At 40.6% G+C, this 22,897-nt stretch overlaps 1 protein-coding gene across 1 annotated transcript in view; it reads left to right on the forward strand.

The window, feature by feature from the left end:
* Window positions 1-21,172, forward strand: part of LOC109031172 (uncharacterized) — a 34,645-nt gene extending 13,473 nt beyond the window's left edge. The window contains exons 2-3 of the mRNA XM_019042535.2: window positions 2,471-2,640; window positions 18,846-21,172. Coding sequence (XP_018898080.2) covers window positions 2,471-2,640; window positions 18,846-19,242 — 567 coding nt within the window. The 3' untranslated portion in view covers window positions 19,243-21,172. The remainder of the gene's footprint in view (window positions 1-2,470; window positions 2,641-18,845) is intronic.
* The last annotated feature ends 1,725 nt before the right edge of the window (window positions 21,173-22,897 follow it).

A 22,897-nucleotide genomic window follows, 5' to 3' on the forward strand; every position in this document is an offset into this window, starting at 1 on the left:
AGCCTGTTCCATCACTTTCAATGGAACAGCCAAAGTCTGTGGCTGAGCTGCAGGTGAGTCATTTTCAGTTTGTCCTCTGCCAGAAAATGAGCACTTATTCACCGCATGAGAAAGACAAAACAAAACAAATCTTGATCAGACGGAGGCTCATGCTAATGCATGCAGTCCCAGTTTTTCTGCGCCTGCAAATTATGATTGTTTGAGCTTGATCAGAAAGAATAGCGTTATCATAAGAATGAATCTCAAAGGAGAGGAAACTGGTTATATTCTTCTTCCATATATGCCTCTTTGCCGAGACAAATGGCACGCGCTGTGCCGTGGAGTAATAAAACATAGTTATGCTTCTGCCCTTACTGCACTGTCAAATAGGTTACGCCATGAAAATTGCAAGAGCCCCGGACAAGTTGTAACGGGAGAATAAACTTCTCTGTAAAGGGAAGACGAATGTTCCGTGCTTCATTGATTCGCTTCAAAATTGAGAACCGGCAGGTCTGGCAATTACTTTCTATCAAATGAGGCCATGGATTGAAAGAAGAAGCATCAAAATTACTGGGTGTTTTGATAAGATTCAACTTAGCATCCCGCACAGGCGGATTTAGCAATTTGGCAACACCGCATTCTCTCCATTCAAATCTATGTTAAATAATCGATTCTTGTCGGAGCACCTGGCCTCTCCAAAAATCGATAAGTTTCCATAGGTTTAAATGGAGAAAAGCAATATTGCCAATTTGGTGGATCCGCCCACGGCATCCCGCGACTTCACTTCTCTACTTTGATGCCAAGATTATGAACCATAACGAATATAGTGGCAGACGTATGTGCTAAAAGTAATAAGCTATCTTGAAAATATTGAGGTATAAAATTAAGTATGTAACTGGTACATTTCGAATCAGAGTTGAAATATACCAAATTTTGTTTCAGCTCTAGTAAAAACGTGGTATTTAAGACGGACACAGGAGTTAACGCAAAACTTTGAAAATATCAATTTGACAGCATCCTATTTTAAACTCTGCAAAAGATCATTAATGCAACTGGTTTTATATAAGGTCAACTCCTGGTCACGAAAATAAAGCCTTTAAAGTTCCGGCCATAATGGATGAGAGCGACGCCGTAATAAAGTGGAGCCTTCATATTGAGTCAAATCCCCCATGCAGAGAATACCCTATTTAATTTTAAAAAATTACTTTCTTTATTACATCCACAGTCTATACATAAAGTGGCATTACTGGTGAAGTATCCCCTCTCTGTTTGAAGAGTTGGCTTCATATGGACACTCTCTCTCATAATAAAGAGGTCCTCTTCCTTCCGATGTATCGTTTAAACCAGATACGGTCTGTCAGGTTTTTAAAGATGTTATTTGTCCAACCATGCCACTCAGATCTAGATCATCCTACAGATTAACATGAAGACATAGAGCGGCCTGGAAAATCCCCGGAGGATTTTGAATTTTTAGTTTATTTGTTACCAAACTTTGAAGGGTTTTCAAATTTTCGCAATTTGACTCATTGTCAGGTTTTTTCTCCCATGATATGAAATTGCGAACCTCTTATTTTAAATAGTATAAATTTCTTTTGAGATAACATAAATTTTACTGCCATAGTTCGTTATAGAGATGTATCTGACTGATTCGTCTAGAACGTTTTCCGTAAATAGAAAAATGCTAATTTGGAAACCCTACAGGGTGTCCCATAGATAAGCGCAGATATTTGCAGAATCAATTTTTGGAATCAAAATGAGATTTTTTTGTTCCATAACTTTCTCATAAGTACACTTCCTTCAGAATTACAGCCTCTCACACTTCGGCCCAAAAAATCGGATATTCTTATAGTTATGACCACACTTATAAATGATAATGAATGAAAATCAACACTTTTGTGTTCTTTTACTCGTCAAACACAATTCTGACCTGAAAAAGAATCGAAATCATATTTGAAGTGGAGTTTTGGGAGGCTGGGATTTATTGGGAAACGCTGTAGATAAAGAAAAGTCTTATTTTGCGCCCAAAAATCGCGCTGAAAAAAATGGGGGAAAAAGTGTCTGGTGATCCTAAGATGCTACCTTGATTGCCCACGCAGTTGAATTTGCATTCATAGGATGTAAAGTTAACTGCGAGGGCAGTAAAGGCAATATCTTGAGATCACCAGACACATTCTTGACATCCTAGCCTGCTAAAACAGCATATTATTTTTTTCAGTGTGATTCTGAAAGAATTCTTGTTTATGTTTGAGACACCCTGTATAGCGAGATCAGTGACTGACTTAAAAAGTTCTTTATTTCACAAAGAAAATATATTTGGCAGCGAAGAGGGCAATCGGGGGCTAGGTGGGAACAGCGAGGTCTCGTGAGCGGGCGAGGGAGAGAGCGCTTATCAGTGGCTCGGGGCAAAGCTGCCGCCGTGATGCGCGCTGCGCTGCGTGCGATGCGATGCGATGCGATGCACCGACTGCAACTATAATTTGATCTTTTTCAGGTGCTGATCTCCGTTCTCCTTTTCTGCGCCGCGGTGATCTATCCGTGTGAATCACGCGACGCCACAGCCGATTTCCAAGACGATGCCCACAGTCACTCCCCGACCAACCACGAGAGGCAGTCCAGGGCTCCCGGGCTCGCGCACCCTCAGCGATACTCGTCCAGCTACAGGTAAATCCCTTCAACTTACACTCGAAGAGAGATTCCCTGAAAATACTTGCACGGAAAAAAAGCACGAAGTTTTTGGATGATATGGAAATTTCTAATTAATTGTGGTAGTACCCCAATTAAAATATTTAGAGTACCAGACGTAAAATTATGGTAGCACCCCAATTAATCATGGTAGTACCCCAATATTTCATAGGTTACTAACCCAAATGTTGCGGTCCTAACCTAACTTGAGTTGCGGTACTAATACAATTGAGTAGAAACGTCCATATCATTCAACAAGTCGGGGTAGTACCACAATTTTAGGGGATAACCCCTGACACTTTTTTTCCGTGTATGATGAAGACGGGGAAACAGAAAAAAAAACTGAACTACACTTTGCAGTTAGGAACTAAAATTTTTTATTCATCTGCAAAAACGCGTATATGTTCGTAGGAAAACTTTCGGCACACACGCTACTTTTCATATTCGCAATAATTAATTTTGTAAATTCGATCTCTAATAGTTTCTGCCAAAAAACAACGCTATGACCTGTACTTATGGTTGTATCTATTTTCTCTCGCTTTATTTTCGTGTTAGAAAAAGTGTAATCTTTCCAAAAAGCCCGGAGGTTTTTTAATCTTTTTTCTCAGCTTTTTTTATTTTTCTTTTTTTTCCTTTTCATTTTAAGTTATTATTTTAAACCGTCTCAAATTTTTGAATTAAGAAAAATGCAGTCGTACAGAAAATATGCGAAAAACACGCCATGAGTGAGATCGTCCAATTTGAAAAATTAAAGACTGATAAATAAAGCATGGACAGATTTTATAATTTTAAGTTATGCAGCAACAGGCGCAACGTGTGGTTAATACTTGAGCTTGAATACAACTATTCGTGCCCTATGGATGTCCGTGTTGCATATACAAATAATTGAAGGCGCCCTGCCCGTTTCTCGATTGGTAGGACGTCAAGAATAACGATGCTAACACGCGGTAAGCTGGTGGTTTATTTTTTTAACCAAATGCGGCAACTTGGCGAGACCTTCTGCTCGCGGTGTTTTGTCTCAAGTGCAATGGGCCGAGGTCTCGGCGGCGTCGCAAGCGCCGCGACGCGACGCTTTGCGTCGTTGGAGAAAGCGGAAGAGGTCGCGGTCCTCTCAGTCCCCTGATTTATTTAGAGTCAGAATTACGTCAATGCTTCGCTCGGCCGACGTGAGAATTTCTAGAATTCTTTTGTTTTACTTGAGACAAGGGCGTGAAAAAAACTTTGATTGTCATTCAAAGAGACAGATAGAGAGAGACCCTCCTCTAGTACGCCGGAAAAGGAGGGGACTTTTACTTTCGACGACTCAAAGTTTTTCGCGTGGGCAGCCGCCTCTTGTCATACCATTTTTTTGGCTGCTGAGCTAAATTTTTAGTTTTGTGCCCAATGAATCTACGAAACAACGGCTTGTTTGCTTAGTAAATTTCTTAACTCGTTCCTCACTATACAGCGAGGGAGTTATTTTAAGGGTTGGTTACCGAGACAACGTTTCCACCTGTTGCCAAGATACTGACGGGGGATGTTTGTCTCTGTTGTTAAGGTCAAAATTATTTGTGTTGAGAATAATTGATTTTGCATCAGCACAACTAGGCATAACTCAACCAAAGTGCCATCCAAGCCCTGCAAAACGAAATAAATTAGTCAGTCAGGTGGTTAAATCAACATCAGATGGTGATGATCATAGAAAAAAAAGAAGGTGATTGCGAATATTCCACAAAAATTGCGAATAGGTAATGTTGTTAAAAAGTGACTGTGCAAAACACTTCGGTTGATTTTCGTGTGCCCTTAATGACGTCTTTGGTTACAAATCAATAGTGCATAATCCCTCTCTCTCTCTCTCTTTTGTTCTGTGGGGAAAAATAGTTTGATCGCCATCCCCCAATTCCATCACGATTATCCCTGATTCAACGGTGATTGTGGTCAAAATGTCATTATATTTCTCAATAACGACCTATCAATTGACCCATTAGTATCTAGCGGGCGGACAAAAGTTGGCGAAAATTGACTAGCCCTGACGCTATTTTCAATCCGCATCGACGCAAACACAAATAGTATAACTGTAGTTGATACTCTCAAAGCAAGATTCCTCCGCGGGTTGTTTTTTTTGAAATTGTAGACAGAGAAGAAAAAGATTACATGGATCGATCCAATTGGTAGAAGTGGATGGTTGCGATGGACAGAAAAAATGAGTAACAGACTAACTAAGGATAACCCACGAGAGACCCTACAGTTAGTCAATCACTTCCCGCTTAGTCTACAACAACCACCTATTTCAACCAACAGGATCGATCGATTTTCTTATGTCCTCTCTGTCTATCGCTCTGTCTATCAATGTCAATAATCAGCCCGCAAAATCCCAGACAACACTGCGAACCTCTACAACGACACTTGAGACACAGTGCTAAAACCGCGGCAGAGTCACAGCGGAAGAAAGTGGCGGCCCAGCTGGAGAGGGGGGGAGGGGAGTGGGATTTGACTTATGCAAATACACGTCCGGATTCGCGGATGTGCTATCTACGGGCACGGGGTCCCGTTCCCAGCCCCGGCTCCCGAGTCTCAGTCCCCCCGCAGTGTTGTCGGATTTCCGGCGGAGCTAATGGAGATGTTGCATGTGTGAGGGATTTGCGATTTGACCATTGATTCTTATGTAAAAGTTCGCGAGAAACACGATGGTGCCACTGGTTTTCTCTGAAAATCATCTCCCAAGCTCAAAAAAAACTCTCCAAGTGAGGCTAAAATGGAGGGATATCCCACCCTACCCTGAGAGTCCACCTCTACATCAAAACAAACTCTCCATGCAAAGATAGGAGCAAATACATTAGCAAGGTGTCGTGTTTCAGTCTTGAGTCCCCAAATAAGTGCAACCCTGCTAATGTATTTGCTCCCTATCTTGCATGGAGAGTTTGTTTTGATGAAGTGAACTCTCAGGTAGGGTGGAATCCCCTCCATTTTGGCCTCACTGGAGACTTTTTTGAGCTGGGCGATGATTCAGAGAAAACCTGGCACCATCGTGTTTTTCGCGAACTTTTACATAAGAATCAATGGTCAAATCGCAAATCCCTCACACAGGCAACAATTCCATAGGCCAAAAATAACCTCAAAATCCACCGCGGAACGTGAGTTTCAAGGTGCGGCAACGGCGCCTGCAAACTGTCGATCAGGCAACGCGCGTGGCACTGCAACCTCACCCGCGCATTATCCCACCGTGACCGGCTCCGCATTACGGCGGGGATAGAATGGGCGACGCTCAATGAAAGTGGCGTCGATCTGCCCATGGGGTCGACTTGTGCGCGGTGGACGTCGCGAAGGAATGTTAAAAGCATGCCATCTTTCAAATGCCTGCACCGAAGGTCAAAGTTAGCGATCGGACATTTCTGAGATGTAGATACATCCAGGAGTATATCTGCGTACTTTTCAGATCCCCGGGGTCAATCTTAAGCACTTCACTCAATTTTCAGCTCAAAAAGTGGAAACTTTATCATCATTTCTTTTACATCTCTGTTTTTCACACTTAAAACGTGGTATTTCTAAACATGACAGATGGAAACCGGTGTCTTGGGCAAAACTTGAAATTATGAGTGGTTTTTTGGAATTTCTTTTTAAATTATCTAAATGGCTAAGTTTTAAAAAAAAGATAGAGATTTGGCCAAAGTTGTGTTTCCTGGTGACAAACAGAGCATAAAATGACATTTTTTCAGCTTTTTTTTGGTGGTCTCAATTGTGCATTATTTTCGTTATCCAGCGCGGACCAGAATCGGTTGTCCAGAATCGGTGCTTTACCAAACACATTTTTCAACTTAAGCAATCGATATGCCTAAAAATTTAAATTATTTTCGATCAATTTATTTTCCTGCGACGTTTTCCATTTTGTAATCACCACTGCAGGCCGATCATTGAAATTGACAGACGAAGCTAGAGACAAAGAGGACAAGAGGGATGCGGAGGGATATTGGTGGACGCGGGAGGTTGTAATGGACAAAGGAGGTAGGTAACAGACTAAGCAACGGCAACCCACAAGAGACCCTATAGCTAGTCCATAATTTTCTCTCCTTAGTCTACAGGAACCACTCATTTTAACCAATTGGATCGCTCCATACTCCTCACGGAGAAAAAAACTTCGTGCATGGGACCCGAAGTTGAGGTCATATGGATCTCTGCACTTTTCAGATCTCACATCTGAAAAATTGAGGTCCAGCTGCCGAAGTTCGGGTCATACATCTAAAGTACTTAAGTACACGCCGAGGGGTTCGTGTCACACACCTGAAGTATCCGGTACATACCTAAGTACTTTCAAATGTCTGACCCGAACTTCGGCAGTTGGACCTCAAGTTTTTGGATGCGTGATCCGGAAACTTCAGAGATCCATATGACCTCAGCTTCGGGTCCCATGCACGAAGTTTTTTTCTCCGTGCTTATACGTCTTCTTTGTCTAGTCTATAAAATTCAATAATCAGCCCGCTGGTTAATACCGGAGCTCCCCGGCTCATCGCCGAACGCCCGTTTTCCCAAAGTCTAGGACGGAGGGCTCTCACCGTCCGACCTATAAACCGGCGTCGCAAGACTCCCTTTCCAATCGCGGTCCCCGGTGGAGACTCCACGCTCGTGACCCGCTTAGTTACGTTGTCGCGAACTTGACCTCTGCGATTTTCTCTCGGCGGCACCGGCACCGGCGTCTACTAACCTTTTAGAATTTCACACATTCGTCGAGCAGCACCATGGGAATCCATTTGTGATCCTCCAGCTTGGCAACTTCCTCCCCCGATGACGTGTCCGGGGGAGACGGTGGTGGGGGACGACTCCCACGGGCACACCCAACATTCTTCGGAGCGTCATCTCTCCAGGATCTCGTCGGCGTGAACGGAGTGTCCGACGCACGGGTGGAGCGGCAGATCATGAGATAGCGCTCGAGAGCCTTTGGGTATCGAGGTATCTTTGGAAGACTAGGAGAGGATTTCAGGGACAGTCTCTATACTTGGATTGCATTTTGCAAAAAGGAACCACGAGCATTGCAATGTTGCTAATGAGACTGTGCAACTTCTTTGGTCTTGGAAAAAAGCCTGATTATCTATTGACAGTTTTTATTTTACTCTCTGGAAACTGTGAATCTAAGACTAAACTTACCATGTAAATTTCATGTTTTCTCATGATTTCAGTTATTTTACTGCAAAGGATGAATTTGCACAATCTTAGCATCATTGCAATGCTTCTGGTTCTTTTTTACAAAATGCAATCCACTTGTACCACGAGAATCATGAAGATCGAGGTTAACAGAGATGCATAATGTCGCATTTTTGGAGGAAATGAGTTGAGAGTAGTTTTGCATTCAATTAGTCGTCAATTTTCCCCTGTGAAAAACTCGAATTCGAAAAAAGTATTATAAACATGAAAATGGTCGTTAAATTTTGCTTTCATCAGCATTGAGTCTCGTAAAGGTGTAAAACTTCAAATCTATTTTTCTCGGTTTAAAGTTGATAGGACTCGGTGCGTTTTTGTTAAACTCTGTCGAGTCCATAATCGATTCCACTAAGACTGCGCCACTGATGAACTGATGAAATGTGTTTGTGGTTATTGAAAGATCCGAAGAAATGCATTGTACTTCTGAGAAAGTCCACTTTTAGATATGCAAGATTTCTGCGTGAAATGACCTCAAAATGTTAATTTTTTGGGGTTGAAAAGGGCTGTTTATTGCTCCTTAGAGTATTCGGCAGAATTAATGAAAATTTTGGAAATTCCCCTCAGTATGGCATTGCCTTTATGAGCAAAATGTTTGGGATTTTAAGAGTTGGAAGGTTTTACCTAGAGTGAAAAATATATGTCTGAAAGCACATTCAATTTTCAGAGTCATTGCATAATTTTCACAAAAACGATGGAAACCCTCCAAAGAAAAGTTTTCCGGAAAAAACTTAGTATTCATTTCGTTTTATTGTTAACTGACTCACATGTCTACCAGTGCGTTTCACCAAATACTTCCAAAATTAGGTTCTCCCGAAAACTCTGGATTGGACTACCTCTTCACAAGTCGTCGGTTCTCTGACGCAAGGGCGTATCTCGATTTCCACATGATCCCTGTTCTCCATATAACTTTATGCTTTCCAAGGCTCATTTGGAGACAGAGATACGCCGTTACGTCAGAAGAGCGACGAAATTTAGTTCGTACGTGCGCTTCATTAAGAAGACCTACGTGTTCCTCTACTTTCTCAGAGGAATGTGCGCAACCATGAAACGCCGATGTTCCTAATATATTTTAGGAAACATGGAGGTGATAAACATGTCCTCTTCCCTTTTATCCGCTCTTATTTCCTTGGTGAAAGGATGCCTCTGTCTCCCCAGATGTATATTGGCAGCAAAATTGACGTATCTCGAACTGAAAACTTCAAGTTGATCTGCCATTCTTCCTTTGCAATGTAATACAATCCATAGAGGATGTTAGGCGGGACATGGCAGCAATGATTGAAAGCCATCCTTTGTGCTGCCGCGCTAGAAACAAAAAGTCTTACGGACACGCGCGAGTGTTGCAAAATTTCTGCCGACAAAATGCACATTTTCTGGACAATTTGTGATTGTTTTTCCTGTGATCTTTCAAGTGATCTTTAGAACGTTATTTAAGGAGAATTTAGACCGAATGTTTTTCCTATAAAACACCTTATAGATCGTTTTCGAGAGCAAATTAAACCAATTTTGATAGTAATTAGCAGGGTATAGGGATATGAGGGATATTGGGTATTGGGTATATTTAGAAACATTATCTTCCCCTTAAGCAGATTGAATTCTGAATTGCATCTAAAATATTCGAATGCAATAAAAAATGTCGATGTCTAATCATAAAAATCAATATATCTTGTCAAAAGAAAATAGGACACTGACCATTGTAAGAACGGAGGTGCTCCGTTGTAGGTTTCCACACACATATTTAGCGCAGAAACAAAGTTTGGACACTGAATCCTAGAAAAGATGTAGTTATGATTTACATTAGTCAAGACAAAATCACAGTTGTACGACTTTTGTATTATTTGATGAGCATTAACTGTAATTGCGTATTCAATTTTTACGCAGGAATCGATTTCCAAACTCCCTGTTGTGAGCAAAACTTTCTAGTAATCCTTCTGGAGAAGAACCCTCCAACGTGCTGCTTTAGTTTACCCCTCGTTTGATGGCCAGCTGGCAACATTCAAAGGCTCATACTACCTTTTGCCTTAGCAGGGAGCCCTGTTAATTTCGCAATGGGGTCGAAACTAGTTCAATTTCGGGCTCCGAGCCGTGTCGGGCTGCATACCTAATTTATGCTACCAAACCGCGGGTATAGATAAGTACGTGTTTCCCCACCCTAATAGACCCAGAAAACGGTTCCGCGATACACAGAGCAGTTTTACAGCGGGTCTTAAAACTCCTCGCGGCCGGCCGTGGACTCGGAATGTCAGGACATGAATCTTGATCCGAAACTGGTTCTGCTGAGTCGCGACTTCCATTATGTGTCGCGGCGACGCGGCCGACAGAAGAAGAGCCACTCTATTTTTTTTTTCGAAATGCAATTACACCGGAAAGCCACTTGTAGGCAAGTTATAATGAGTGGAAGCTGCCTGGCCTAATGCTCGTTACCATTTTTAGAGTGGAAGCCGTGCCGTGTCGTCGGCTGTCCGCGTGCTGGATGGACGGCATTGCCGGATGTTGAAGCGAAAAAAACAAATCAGCCTCAAAGTCACGATATCAAATCAATCGGAACTCAATCAGTATACAAACTGATTGCAGTGGACGCACGAGTCATTAAGACAGGAAAAGTTGGTGACGTAGCCAACGTGCGTTAAAATTGGACGTATTTATGCTAAATGGGACTATGTGCCAGTGAGAAGATGGGGTGTGCTTGTCAGTGGTCGGGCTATAAGAATGAATGGGAAATATAAAGCGCCAGTGACGTCTGCGGCAACGAAACCATCCCCGTTTTCGCTCATGCTCGGCTTTAACTCATGAGCCCTGTCCACAACGCTCTTGTCACATGTCCACGGCTCACGAGTTAGCACTCAGTTCCTTTTGATTTAATGTCAAATCCCGCTTTTCCATTTTCTCAAAAGGAACTATATCCTCTTTTACATTGTTTCTTATCCAACTCACCACGAGCACACCCCATCGTTTCACTTGCACATAGTGTTCCTTTCAGCATAAATACGTCCAATTTAGTAAAAAGCTGAAAATCTCAATACATAGGGAAAAATCTCTTTGAGGGGAAATTGTGCTTGTATGAGCTTTTTTTCCCTCTGTATTGAGATTTTCAGTTTCATGCTGATTTTTAACGCATGTTGGCTACATCACCAACTTTTTCTGTATAATCAGTATAGGATAGAGCTTTGAAGTTAGAAACAATGTGAAGAGTGTTTCAGGGTATAGCCTCTATTGAATGAGGAGTAACGGTGTGGTAGCCAAGTTGTCAAGTACTAGGTAAAAAGTGAAAAGCTCGAGGAGAAATGTATACATTTTTCAAAACAGTTCTAGCCTTTTGGGGTCTTCGCACCATCGCATCGTCAAGGTAAAATAGCTGAAGATTACAAGATTCTTAATAACAGTAGAGGAAAGGGTAAGAAAGACTGCTTTTCTTCTACACGGAAAAAACGAGTTTAGGATGGGGCCCTAACTAGAGGTAGGGCAGTGAGAGGTCAAGGTAGATTTACACAGGTATGGACAGAACTAAACAACTGGCCTCTGATTGGCTCTCCAGCGGCCCCTTAACGTCAGCCATTTTGGATGTTTTGATTATTTTGATTTATTATGTTCGGTTTATCGTTTGTCAAAATTTTGTGGGATTTTTTGCACAATTTTGGTTATGCGATATTAATTTTAGCGTTTAAACGCACAAACGTTTGAATGTTAATTTGATTGTAATTAAATTAAAAAACGGGCCCCTTAACCTACGTCACGAGGTCATGTGACACGTACTGAGGCTCATGGGAAATTTTCACTTTTCCATACCTGTGTAAATCTACCTTGGTGAGAGGTAGCTCACGTCCCTACAGATTACAGGCACGAGACCTCCATGAGCTAGTTGCGAACGCTGCCACCGACTGGGTTTTGAGGTTTTAGTTACTGCGCATGCGCAGGAGTAGCGAATAACGTCATTTCTCGCTGAACGCCAGTTGAGGACTGATGCCCGTATGATCAGGTGTCATTGATATGCCGAGAGGGGGAATTGCACTCAAGAGGCGTAAATTCGCCGCCTCGATTATCGAGGCCTCGTAGCCTGGTGGTAACGCGCTGGTCTACCATCTCTGCGATGCGAGTTCGAATCCATGCGCGGGCACGGATTTTTTACGCTCGGCGTCGATATGGAGGTAGGGCTGGACCCTACCTTCAGCTTGGGCCTGACTCTCCGAGGTTTAGGTGAAGCAATTTCACCTACCCGGGGTTTGGGGCCGGGCCCTGCGCCGCAGTACCCGATCCTAAACCCGTTTTTTCCGTGTATCACTGCTCTTGCTACTATTATTACGAATCCTATGTATAATCTTCAACTTTTTGACCTTGGTAAGAAAAACTCTAAAAAACTTCCTACTAAGACATGGAACTAACTTAAAGAATATCATTTAGGTACGGAAAATTGTATTCGTTTTTGAGTAACGGTGCCTTATTTTGTTGGTATATATAAATGAGCCAATTAGATAAGGAGCGAATTGAAGCTCTCTGTTACGCATCTCCTCATCAAAATTTCATGTAAAACACGATTCGCGTTACGAAAATAACTAGACTTAATTCCTAACTAGGCTACATTAACGTTTATTGATGCATAAAACCAAACTTCTCGCTCATGACAAAACAAAATTCCACGCGAGTAAAATCGCGCACTAAACGGAACCGTAACCGTCTCTGCGGTATGAAAATATGGCAGCCTCAAACTCGGTGCTCCGGATCTGCTGTTGCACGTTTTTAACACGTTGAACGACACAAAAAGGAAAAAGAACACTGCCGATTTGAAAAACCTCCAAGACCGTTGTGGTTTCCGATTTGAGTTAAGTAGACTCTTGTATTTCTTGAGAGCGGGGGATTCGAAATTTCCGTGGCGACTTTATACTAAAAACGATAAAATATCTTAATCAGGAGTTAATTTCAGTAATTTTGTTTACTAATCGAGTTTTATGTGAAATTTTGATTAGAAAACATGTATCAGAATGTTTAAATGCATAACTTATTTAGTGGTTCATTCTAGTAAAATAATCAGACCAATAGGTAACTTTGGAGACTTTAACGCTGCCGTAGAAAAGTAAGACACCCTAAATTTATCTTTAAACAAAGAGGGGTATGAACCAAATTAAGGAATAGAACCTTAACTATTTTGTAACTTAAGTAGAGTATATTTGGGACTAAAATCGGTGTTTATAGAAGAGCCTTAAAGACATAAAGTTTTAGTTGAATATTATAGGGATCACTCAAATGGGGCCATGGAGGAGAAAGTAACCTATGTTCTTCATGTTTCAAAACTTTTAAAATAAATTAACATCTAATTAGCCTTCCAATTCAGTGTAAAGCTTTCCCATGCTTTACTTGAAGATTTTGTAATCAATAAATAATCATAATCTTGTGCAAAATCTCAAAATCATTGAGTGGATGTTCAATTAGTTCGTCTCAAAAATGTAAAAAATATTTTTAAAAAAATCGCGGTTTCAATGTATTCAGGTATTCAGCTTTGTTCATACGAGTTATTCCCACCATTATTTTAAAGCCACAATTATTTACCTTCGTATTTTCTGTTTTCTTTTGCCCACGCAGGAATCAATACATTAAAATAGCTAGTTAATTTTCACCGGGGGTGAATAAATCGAATTAGAGGAGATTCGCTTGAGCTGTGGAAAGTAAGCTTTGAAGGTTGATCGTAAATACGGTTTTTAACTCGGCTTTGAATGAGTGCGAAAGTGAGTAGTGGTCACCGTTCGAGTGCCCCGGGGGCAGGCATTATGGTTATGATGTCGTTTTTCAGTGCTACACCTCTCAGAACGGCCTGGTCGTAGTGACTTTAATGCCTTATTACAGTTACTCTGAGGATGTTGGATTCAGTCACGCGATGAAAGTAGAACACCGAGAATTAATACTCCAATTTTTACTAAAAGCTTTAAACAGAGCATGTAATTGTTGCTGAAATCTATTTTGTCTGAATTTTCCACAGCAAGGGAGCTTTATTGTCTATAACATAATGTACGTTTGCTAAGTTCTCTCTGTTTTCATATTTTAAAATTTCCTTAATCTTTGTTTTTTAAAAAAAATTGAATTGATTACAAAAGCTATTCTACTCATTTTAGGTATAGGATTAATGTCATTTTCAGCTGACGATAGCTAGTCCGTTTGTGTAAACAGCAAAATTGTTTTTTTACGGTTTGAACCGTCCAAAAGTGAATTTTTTGCTAAAAGATATACATTCGCTCTCTTCAGGAATGTGTGAACAACTGAATGATAAAGAATAGTGTTGGAGACTACGACCGAATGGAGTCAAATAGGTATGATCAGGAGAAAAATTCGACTGCTTTAAAGAGATTGAACGAGAATACAAAATGCTCATTTATAAGCTCATATGAGAGGTTTAGAGTCACGTATGGACATGCGTTGCAACATTCTCGTCGCAAAATAAAGACGTCAAGCGATATTTTTTTTTTAAAAAAATTGCGAGGCATTGATATCTTCCAGAGCAATTTTAAAATTATTAGATGTTAAAATTGAAGTGGGAAAATTCCTTTATCCGTGCAAGGAAACAAGTTGACACTTAGCAGGTCATAAAATCTTATGTAAATTTTCCGACGCTAATCTCATTCCCATCAAAATCACAAAAATGATTTTCACCACGAATTCGTTCACACTGCACAAAATAAAGCATGATTAGCCGTCGTTTAAAGGGACGGCGTGCAGCAGGAAGGAACCAAGTCACGTCAGCTGTTGCCAAATTGGATTGGGCAATTACATTTTTTAAAAGAGAACGTTTGTGTGGATCCTTTCAAGAATTTTAAGGAACTTGCTTCGTAGTACGAGGTAAGTCAAAACAGTCCCAGAAATCTGCACAACCGTTTTAATGTAAAAAATTAAATTGTCCAATTGAATTCGGCAATAGCTGATGCGGCTTGGTTCCTTTCTGCTTAACAAGGGCCAAATCTCCTCCACGTTTATTTAGGCCAACAATAGGCCACGTAAGATCGATAGTACCCCACTCGTTTCACTAATACATATAAATCGTTATCTATACTCGAACCTACTTCTAAACATCCACCCCCGCCTTCCTCTGCGAAGGCATTCCACCGAAAATGCCAGCGTAGAAAGTTGCGGCGGAGTAGTAGCCACACTAGAGAAGACGGGTCAGTCATAGCCTCGCCAAGCAAGAAACACGTTAGTTCAAGCGGAGATTAAGTGGATATCAGTAGCGACTATTACTACTGATATCCGAGGTTTCTGATCGGATCGGCGATGGGAGCATGCGGGAGACGCGCTTATGAGGTTGCGGCGTACGTGAACTTGGTGAGCGCGGTTGACCAGCTGACCCATTGGCAACGGCGGCCGTAACTCACCGGCCGCCGGTTACCGTCGATTTGATGACGGATACGGATGCGAGACGCGGATAGACCATGGTAATGAGTTACGGCCGCCGCATCTCGGTAGACTATGGAAGCGATGAGTGTGCCGCCTCGCGAGCATTCATGTGACGCCTCCGGAAGCAACCGCGTGAATTAGCAATATTTTAAAAAAAAGACTGATTTAGTGGCTGCGTCATTCGGTATAATATCGAACCCTTGGTTCGATTGTAAACAAACCCATGCTTTGTTTCTGATTCGCGCCTTTTGCGCCATGGTGGTAAAATGCGTCCAAGTGTTAATAACGATGGAGATTCCTCGTGTTTAATGAGGGTTTAATCGATTTATGACCGGTCAATGACTAAATTTTAATGAATTAACGCAATTAACGCAAAATGTTCTTACATGACGTTATGTTAGTTTGATAAGAGCGTTAATTAGGAGAACGGGCCTAAAATTATTTTCAGACATTTAAATGACAGTCTGATAATATACACGTGTCTTCAAAATAGCATTAAAAATGTTTTTAATGTGTTTCAACAATCATTTGAAGTTAGAAATAAAATTATCAAAAAAACAAATTCTGAAAACCAAAAACCTAAAAATTAAATAATTAAAATAGAGAACCGTTTGAGACTCAGATTAAAAATTAAAATGTAAGGATCAGACATTTTTCATAGATTGATAGTCACTTCACAGGCTGTGAATTAAAAATCTTTCTCATAAAACGGATATCATCACCCTCGTTTTCTGGTAAATATTTAAGAAAAAATACTATACGACAATTAAATCATTGCCAACATCTAAAAGTATGTTTGAAAAGTTCTATAAACGGTTGTAAAACACGTAGGATTATTATCTAACACAATACAACCTTTGTTTTTGTCCTTTTATCGTTTCTTTTTTTTTTTAAGAAAAAAAAGAAAAAAAGAGCTATAGCGTTGAATGTTGGGCGATAAGGACGAGAATATCAGTGAGCACGTGCACGTCCACTAAAAGCGGCTTCCAGACATATTACGCCTCGCCATAAATCTTGATGTCTCTTTAGGTCGGAACTTTCAATAAGAATCTGAAGATGCATAAACAGGTGATTCACGATAGCTGAAACATAGAATTTGGCCTACTTAGCGCTGAGTCGCGTCTTTAACCGCGACCGAGACGTCGTTCGTTTGAGTCGGCAGGATTTTAAGCGAAGGCATAAACCGCCGCGGAGAAAACGCACCGTTTCAACAGAAAAGCATCGCTGTTGCGCTGTTTTTCTCCACGTGCGTGTGGTTGGTGGTCGGCATGCCCAGAAACATGCATTACGCCCATTTCAAACAGCGAGCACAATTCAATCCATCAAATCCCCTTCCTGTGCGGATGTGCAACACCGCTTACTTTCCATGCCGCCGAATCGGCGTAGTTTGGTTTTATCCACGTTTATTTATGGAACCGCAAGCTTGTGGTTTATAAGGTTCTCCAGAGGAAAATTGAAACATCACATGTGCCAACGAGTCTTTTTTATTTTGTGGTGTATGTTGTTTCTTTCCGTTCTGTGGAAATGAAAAGTTCGAGTCTATGAACTTATAGGCACTGAACCTTATCGATAGAAATCCCGACTCGTATAAGATTCGCACAACAAAGTGTCTAATTCTCGTAACTAATTATCTTCTATAGGTCCGATTTAATCAAAAAGTTTGATCACATGAATCGAAAGTTTGGTTCGAAAAACAGAAAATTTCGATAATTATGGAACACCAAAATTCGGTTCTTAATGATCGCGATTTTTTTTCAATGCAGTCCGGTAACCCTTGGCGGAAGAACTATAAACTTATTGCGAAACTCTGTTGACGGAAGGCGAAAAGTAGAAAGGGGCAGACCAAAAAATGTTACGTTATTATATGTCATGGTTATAAAGCTTATCTTTTAAGCTTTTATACTTAAAGTAAACTAATTTACAATGCTCTCGTCTTGGTAATTAAATCATCGTGTAACTCATCGGAAAAAAAATCCAAATTCAATTATGTGTAAACATAGCTTGACATATTTGGAAAAAAAATGGCTTGTATATTGCAAAACAGAAGTTGCAAATATTTGAGTCAAATAATATTTAGAATAATTTTTGTTAAGACCGAAACCTGAAATTTTTTTAAATTAGTACCATGAAATTATGCATGAATGCGTTTTGCACTGCATACCAAAAATGAATAGTAAAGAACAAAAATAATTCATGCCATTTCAGCTTGTTTGAATGGAAGAAATGTTTCAAAGTGGCAACATGGTTATAATAGAAACCTGTTTCATTTTTACGGACGCAAACTATGAGCGGAATTCGAACTCATCCTAGGCCTTAAAATTCCGGCCTTGATGACTGATCAAACATTTTACGTCAAGATGATTCATCATAAAACCAATTTCTTTTTTTATCGTCATGACAGTGGGCCATTGACTGCAGCGAAACATTGAATTTCACCGTTGAAAATAGTAAATTAAGTATACCTGTTATGATGACTTGCTATAACAACACTACCATGAGCTGTGATATTTTGATTGAATTGTGAACTGATGTGCGTCTCGTTTTATGAGTATGTTCGCCTCACTTTCAGTTTTGCTCCTATGATAAGAAAAACAGAGTGGTTAGATTTGCGAAACCAAACAACCAAGGAAAATAACCTAACTCTTCGCCCGGGGTAGGGAGACTGACTATAGTCATGCTTCATGAACCTCAACAGCGGACTGATTTTTGTAATTGCGGTAGACAGAGCGGTGGTACGAATGTGAAGTTTGGCAGCTGAAGGAACGGACACAGGATATGTTAAGAGCAACGGAGATGGGTTTCTGGAGGAGGTCGGCAGGAATTTCTAGGAGAGATCGGGTCCGTAATGAGGGAGTGCGTCATATGTATAATGGAAGTCGAAATATCTGCAATGCGTGAAGTATTCATGCAGCCTTGTAGGCGCTATGCGTTCCACGTCAACCGCTGCTGACCGTACTATGTGTTTGGCGCAATGCGTGAAGTATTCATGCGGTCTTGCAGGTGCTAATATGTGTTACAAGCCGACCGCCGCGCTGAGGGCTTCTCCTTTTCATCTCAAGTCCTCGGCATCATTGCTCTCTGCGCCGCGCAACTCCATGTCAAGTTGCGTGTTTGGTTTCTCTCTTAACTCGACTAATTAAAGGTGCTGTCTCTTGTATCACCGAAAGACGACAAAATTAGAAATTACTATACTCTCAGCAGGAAATACGAGATTTTGTCGCCTTTTCTCGTTTGTAATTTTTTTTCTGGATCCGATTTTCTTTTTATACCTACATTAAAAAAATTTCGAAATTTGTCGCCATAGCGGCTCCATTAATCAAGCCTTGGACCCCAACAAACTTCCAGAGAATACTATGAAACCAGAAGACTAAACGAGTCCATACACTGACAAAAAAGTTACCGGCTATATAAACATACCATCCGCTCCGAGCTCAGAGGCCGAAAGTTCCGAACTGCTGGAGCCGTAAAGCTTCGACTGCTCCGGGTGCTACGCCCGGAACTTTCGACTTCTGAGCCCGGAACGCGGACGGTGTGCCCGTAAGTACGGCTTCCACGGTTATTTTTTTAGTCTACTGTATATTAGTAGGTTACACTTAATCTCCAAGTTTGCTAAAAAAAAACCGTTCTCTCTATGTTTTCAGGATGAGGAGGGTAGACGCCCCGTCGGATACCAACTCGAGTCACCTGACGGTGGTGCATGACGTTCGGTCGATTCTGGAGAGGAGTCGGGTCTTAGGGGCGCAGCTGGGCGACTGGCTCGAGAACACAGGTTTCCTCCCGGTCACCATCAACATCCCTGATGTCCTCGCCGGGTTGTACAGCTGGTTCCCGAACAACGCCGCCGGCTCCACGCCCCGGAAATTGATCAAGATGCTCTCCAAGATGTACAAGGAGATCACCACCAACTCTGACCTCAAGGACGAGCTCAAGGTCATCTCCGAGCACGCCTCGGAGTTCGAGTCCGGCTTCAAGACCTTCTGGGATGCCATCGACTTCTCCGAGGAGTTCGAGGCTATCGTCAAGTACATCTCCAAATAAGGCCGCTATCGGGTCAGACGATTCTTTACCGGAATGGCTCAGTTAAGCCGTCAATTGATTGAGATGTCTACAGCAGAAAAAAGATAAGAACCGTCCAATTGCCTAATTTTTTATATACAGTATTAACGGAGATATCGCCCTCAAAAAAGCACGGTATATGACGTCCCCCACTGCGGTAGTTTACCTTGGTTTCTTCCACGTCGGATTCATCAATTGATGATACAGATTTTGTACCGGTTACTTAATTCAATGACTTGAACGAAGGTGATAGAAACCGTGGTAGGCGTCACCGTGGTGGATGACGTCATACTCCGTGTTTTTGAAAAGGAATATCTCCGTCAATACTGGACCTAGGAACTTGATGTTTGGACGGATTTAATCACTATTTGCTGATCTATTATCTAAAATCATCAGACTACGATTCTGCGACTAGCGCTACTGACCCATTGAATGGTCGTGCGTACAAAAGGAGGTGTCTTTCTCGAGTGAGATTCAGTTTCATTGACTTTTTTTCATTGTACATTCCATGTAAAAAAAAATAATTTGTAATCATATAATTATGTCTGTAATATTGCTGGTGGTATTCATATTTTTTTCCACCGATGGTGTTGTCAGAGCATCAACTGGACGTATTTCTGCCAAACGGAACGAAGCGCCATCGGGGGAGGAAGGGAGAGCGGGGTTTGGATTGGCGGCGGAATCGGGTGTCGGGCTCATTCCGTCCTATACTCACAATGCTTTTCCATGGCGCTTAGTTCCGTTTGACAGAACGCGCTATCCGGCATTCTAATTTCCTCATAAAGAACTCAAATCGGCGCTTAGTTCCGTTTGACAGAAATACGTCCTCCTGCATTTCTACCTCATTTTTCCAATTTGAATTAGTTTTCATTTTGTATTAGATTTGCACCACTGTCTGTCTCATTAGCAGTGTAAACTTCTGGTGGCAAAGGTGAATTTTAGTCTTTTCTACTCGGACGAATATGCCTGCTGTAAACAATTCGCTGCTCTTCGCGTGGGAGAATCAGAAAGGAAAATAAAACCTCCTTCAAATACCATGAACTGCAGTCCATACAGGATGCATTCATCGGACGCTGAAGATCTTATTTATTAATAAACTGTAGAATTAGTATATATTTAAAAGGAAAAAAAAATACTTTGTAGTAAAGTTTGAACGGAGTTTCAGTCATTTAAGTGTCTGCGTAGCCAAATTACCTATAATTTTAATTCTAATTATGAGTCATTGCTCAATTTCTAATTCCTTGTAATCTTATTTATTTATTTATCTATTTATCTATTTATTTATTTATTTATTTATTAATGTGTAACTCATATCACTCTGTATATTTTTTACATATTACGCATACCTAATTTTGTAGAATTTACGACAAACCTGGAGACCGAAATGATTTGTTTCTATAAAGTTAAACTAAAATTGTGTCTTGAATTGTCCTTTCCTTAACTTTCTTTTAAATAATACTGTGAATATTTCAGACGAAAATATTGACTTGTTTATTATTTAAAAAAAAAGATGACACACTGAGACGCATACATTTTGTAACCATGAAATTTTAAATGGTCAATGTTGCCAAATGCAATGATGATACGTGTTTTTGTACTTCAAGCCAGTGCAGATAAGTTAACTGACACGGTTTTGAGGAATCATTCAGGTCTTTAAAGAGGCTTTTAGAAACAGATCTCCAATGTAGTTACGATACTAAGTGAAATAAAATGCACGGATAGACTTGAACCATTGCAATTTTTATCACTGACTAAAACGGTTCAGCACATCAGAATATTAATAATTGTACATAATTTTATTACTTCGATGCTTGTTTTTGGAGCAGCTACATTCGGTCAGCACATGTGTCTTCAATTACACGCCTCCCCTGTTAACCGATTAAAATTATTTACATATCCAGTATTTATTGCTTAATTATGTAAATAAATAAAGCAATATCCTGTTTATTTTATTGATTTTGTCATATTTTCCCTCACAACAAGATTTCTGTATTTTAGGAAATTATCACTGAACACGATGCTGCAAATTTCGCGGTATATTTTTTCAAACATTGTTATATATTTGACGGAGATAGAGGGTGTTTCCGAAGACTGCCACGCAAATAGATTTGTTTTGTTTGATTCTGCAAGTGGACATTGCATCAAACTGCAGAAGCGCTCAAAACTCCTAACTGGGTGTGGCCTTTAATAGAGACATAAATGGTTTTTCCGATAGGTATATTCATGGCTAAAGTCGAAAACTGAGTAGGTTTGATTACAATGATACGAGTTTCTGTTCGTATATTTAGTATACAGAGAAAACTAAAGAGTGAGTTTTTTGTGTAATTTGATGTATTATACTTTCACTCATTCCAAATTATTTGAAAGATAAATTTTAGTTAGTTTTCCTGCAATAAAACAAAATCTAAAATTCTGAAACTTTGCAGCAAAGATAAGTAATCATTCCATTTACATCCTATTGAAAACTTTAACTTTAATAGACCTGCCGTTCACAAATTACATGTCTCTGTCGCTGACGCCCCACAGAAGCCAATAACTTTTTCTGTGAATTAAAAATGTAAATTGTGTACGAAAAATGGAGGTAATCATCCATAATTAAACATATTAGCCTGCAATTTGGCTAAAACTAGGCAGTTTCAAGGACCATTTATGCAGAAAAATGACGTAACATTCAGAGGTGATTTTGCAAGAAATGAATTGGAGAGCTTTTTGATAGGTTAGTAGTATGCGAGTATAAAGATCTATAAGCCCAATCTTACCAGAATGGCAAACCTTGTAGGTGCTTTGTCCGATGATTTCCTCAATTGGACTACATTTTGCAACTTGGAACTACAATATCTGGCTCAGATTAGTTACAACGTATGCACCATTATTTTCCCTACTTGTACATAAGTGCTATGTAGATGATCCAGATATCGTAGTTCCCTTTCGCAAAATGTAGTCCCATTACAGAATGAATGGGTGATCGATGCCTCAATATAAGGCATGCGGCTGTGTGGGCTCTTAATCTGTTTGAAAATTTTATTAAATTTTATCGACAGCACAAAGAAAATTTAGTGGAATTTTCGGACAGCTTCTTTGAACAATTTCTCTGTCAAAAAATAAAGTGGCGGTGGAAATTTTGAAACGTCGCATGGCGCTTTGTGATACTTTGGCCGGAAAGTAACGAATTTATGTCGGTAATACAAGAATGAAAGAAGCCTACACGGAGAAAAAAACTCGTGCGTGGGACCCGAAGTTTAGGTCATATGGATCTCTGAAGTTTTCGGATTGAGCATCTGAACACTTCAGGTCTAGCTATCGAGGTTCGGATCACACATCTGAGACTCCAGTTTTTACATATGAAGTACTTCAGATGTGAGAACCGAAGTTGTTCAGATGTGTAAACCGAGGTACTTCAGATGTAAGAACTGAAGTTTCAGATGTGCGATCCAAACCTCAGCAGCTGGACCTAAAGTGTTCAGATGCTGAATCCGAAAACTTTAGAGATCCATATGACTTTAACTTCGGGTCCCACGCACGAAGTTTTTTTCTCCGTGTATATTCGAGACTGATCATTTGACAAAGAAGAGGCAAAATACTTAGAACTAAGCCGCCGGAGACATAATAAAGAGGGCTCTGACAGCGCAGATATTCT

This window comes from Bemisia tabaci, chromosome 3 (genome assembly GCF_918797505.1).
Source record: "Bemisia tabaci chromosome 3, PGI_BMITA_v3".
NCBI lineage: Eukaryota > Metazoa > Arthropoda > Insecta > Hemiptera > Aleyrodidae > Bemisia > Bemisia tabaci.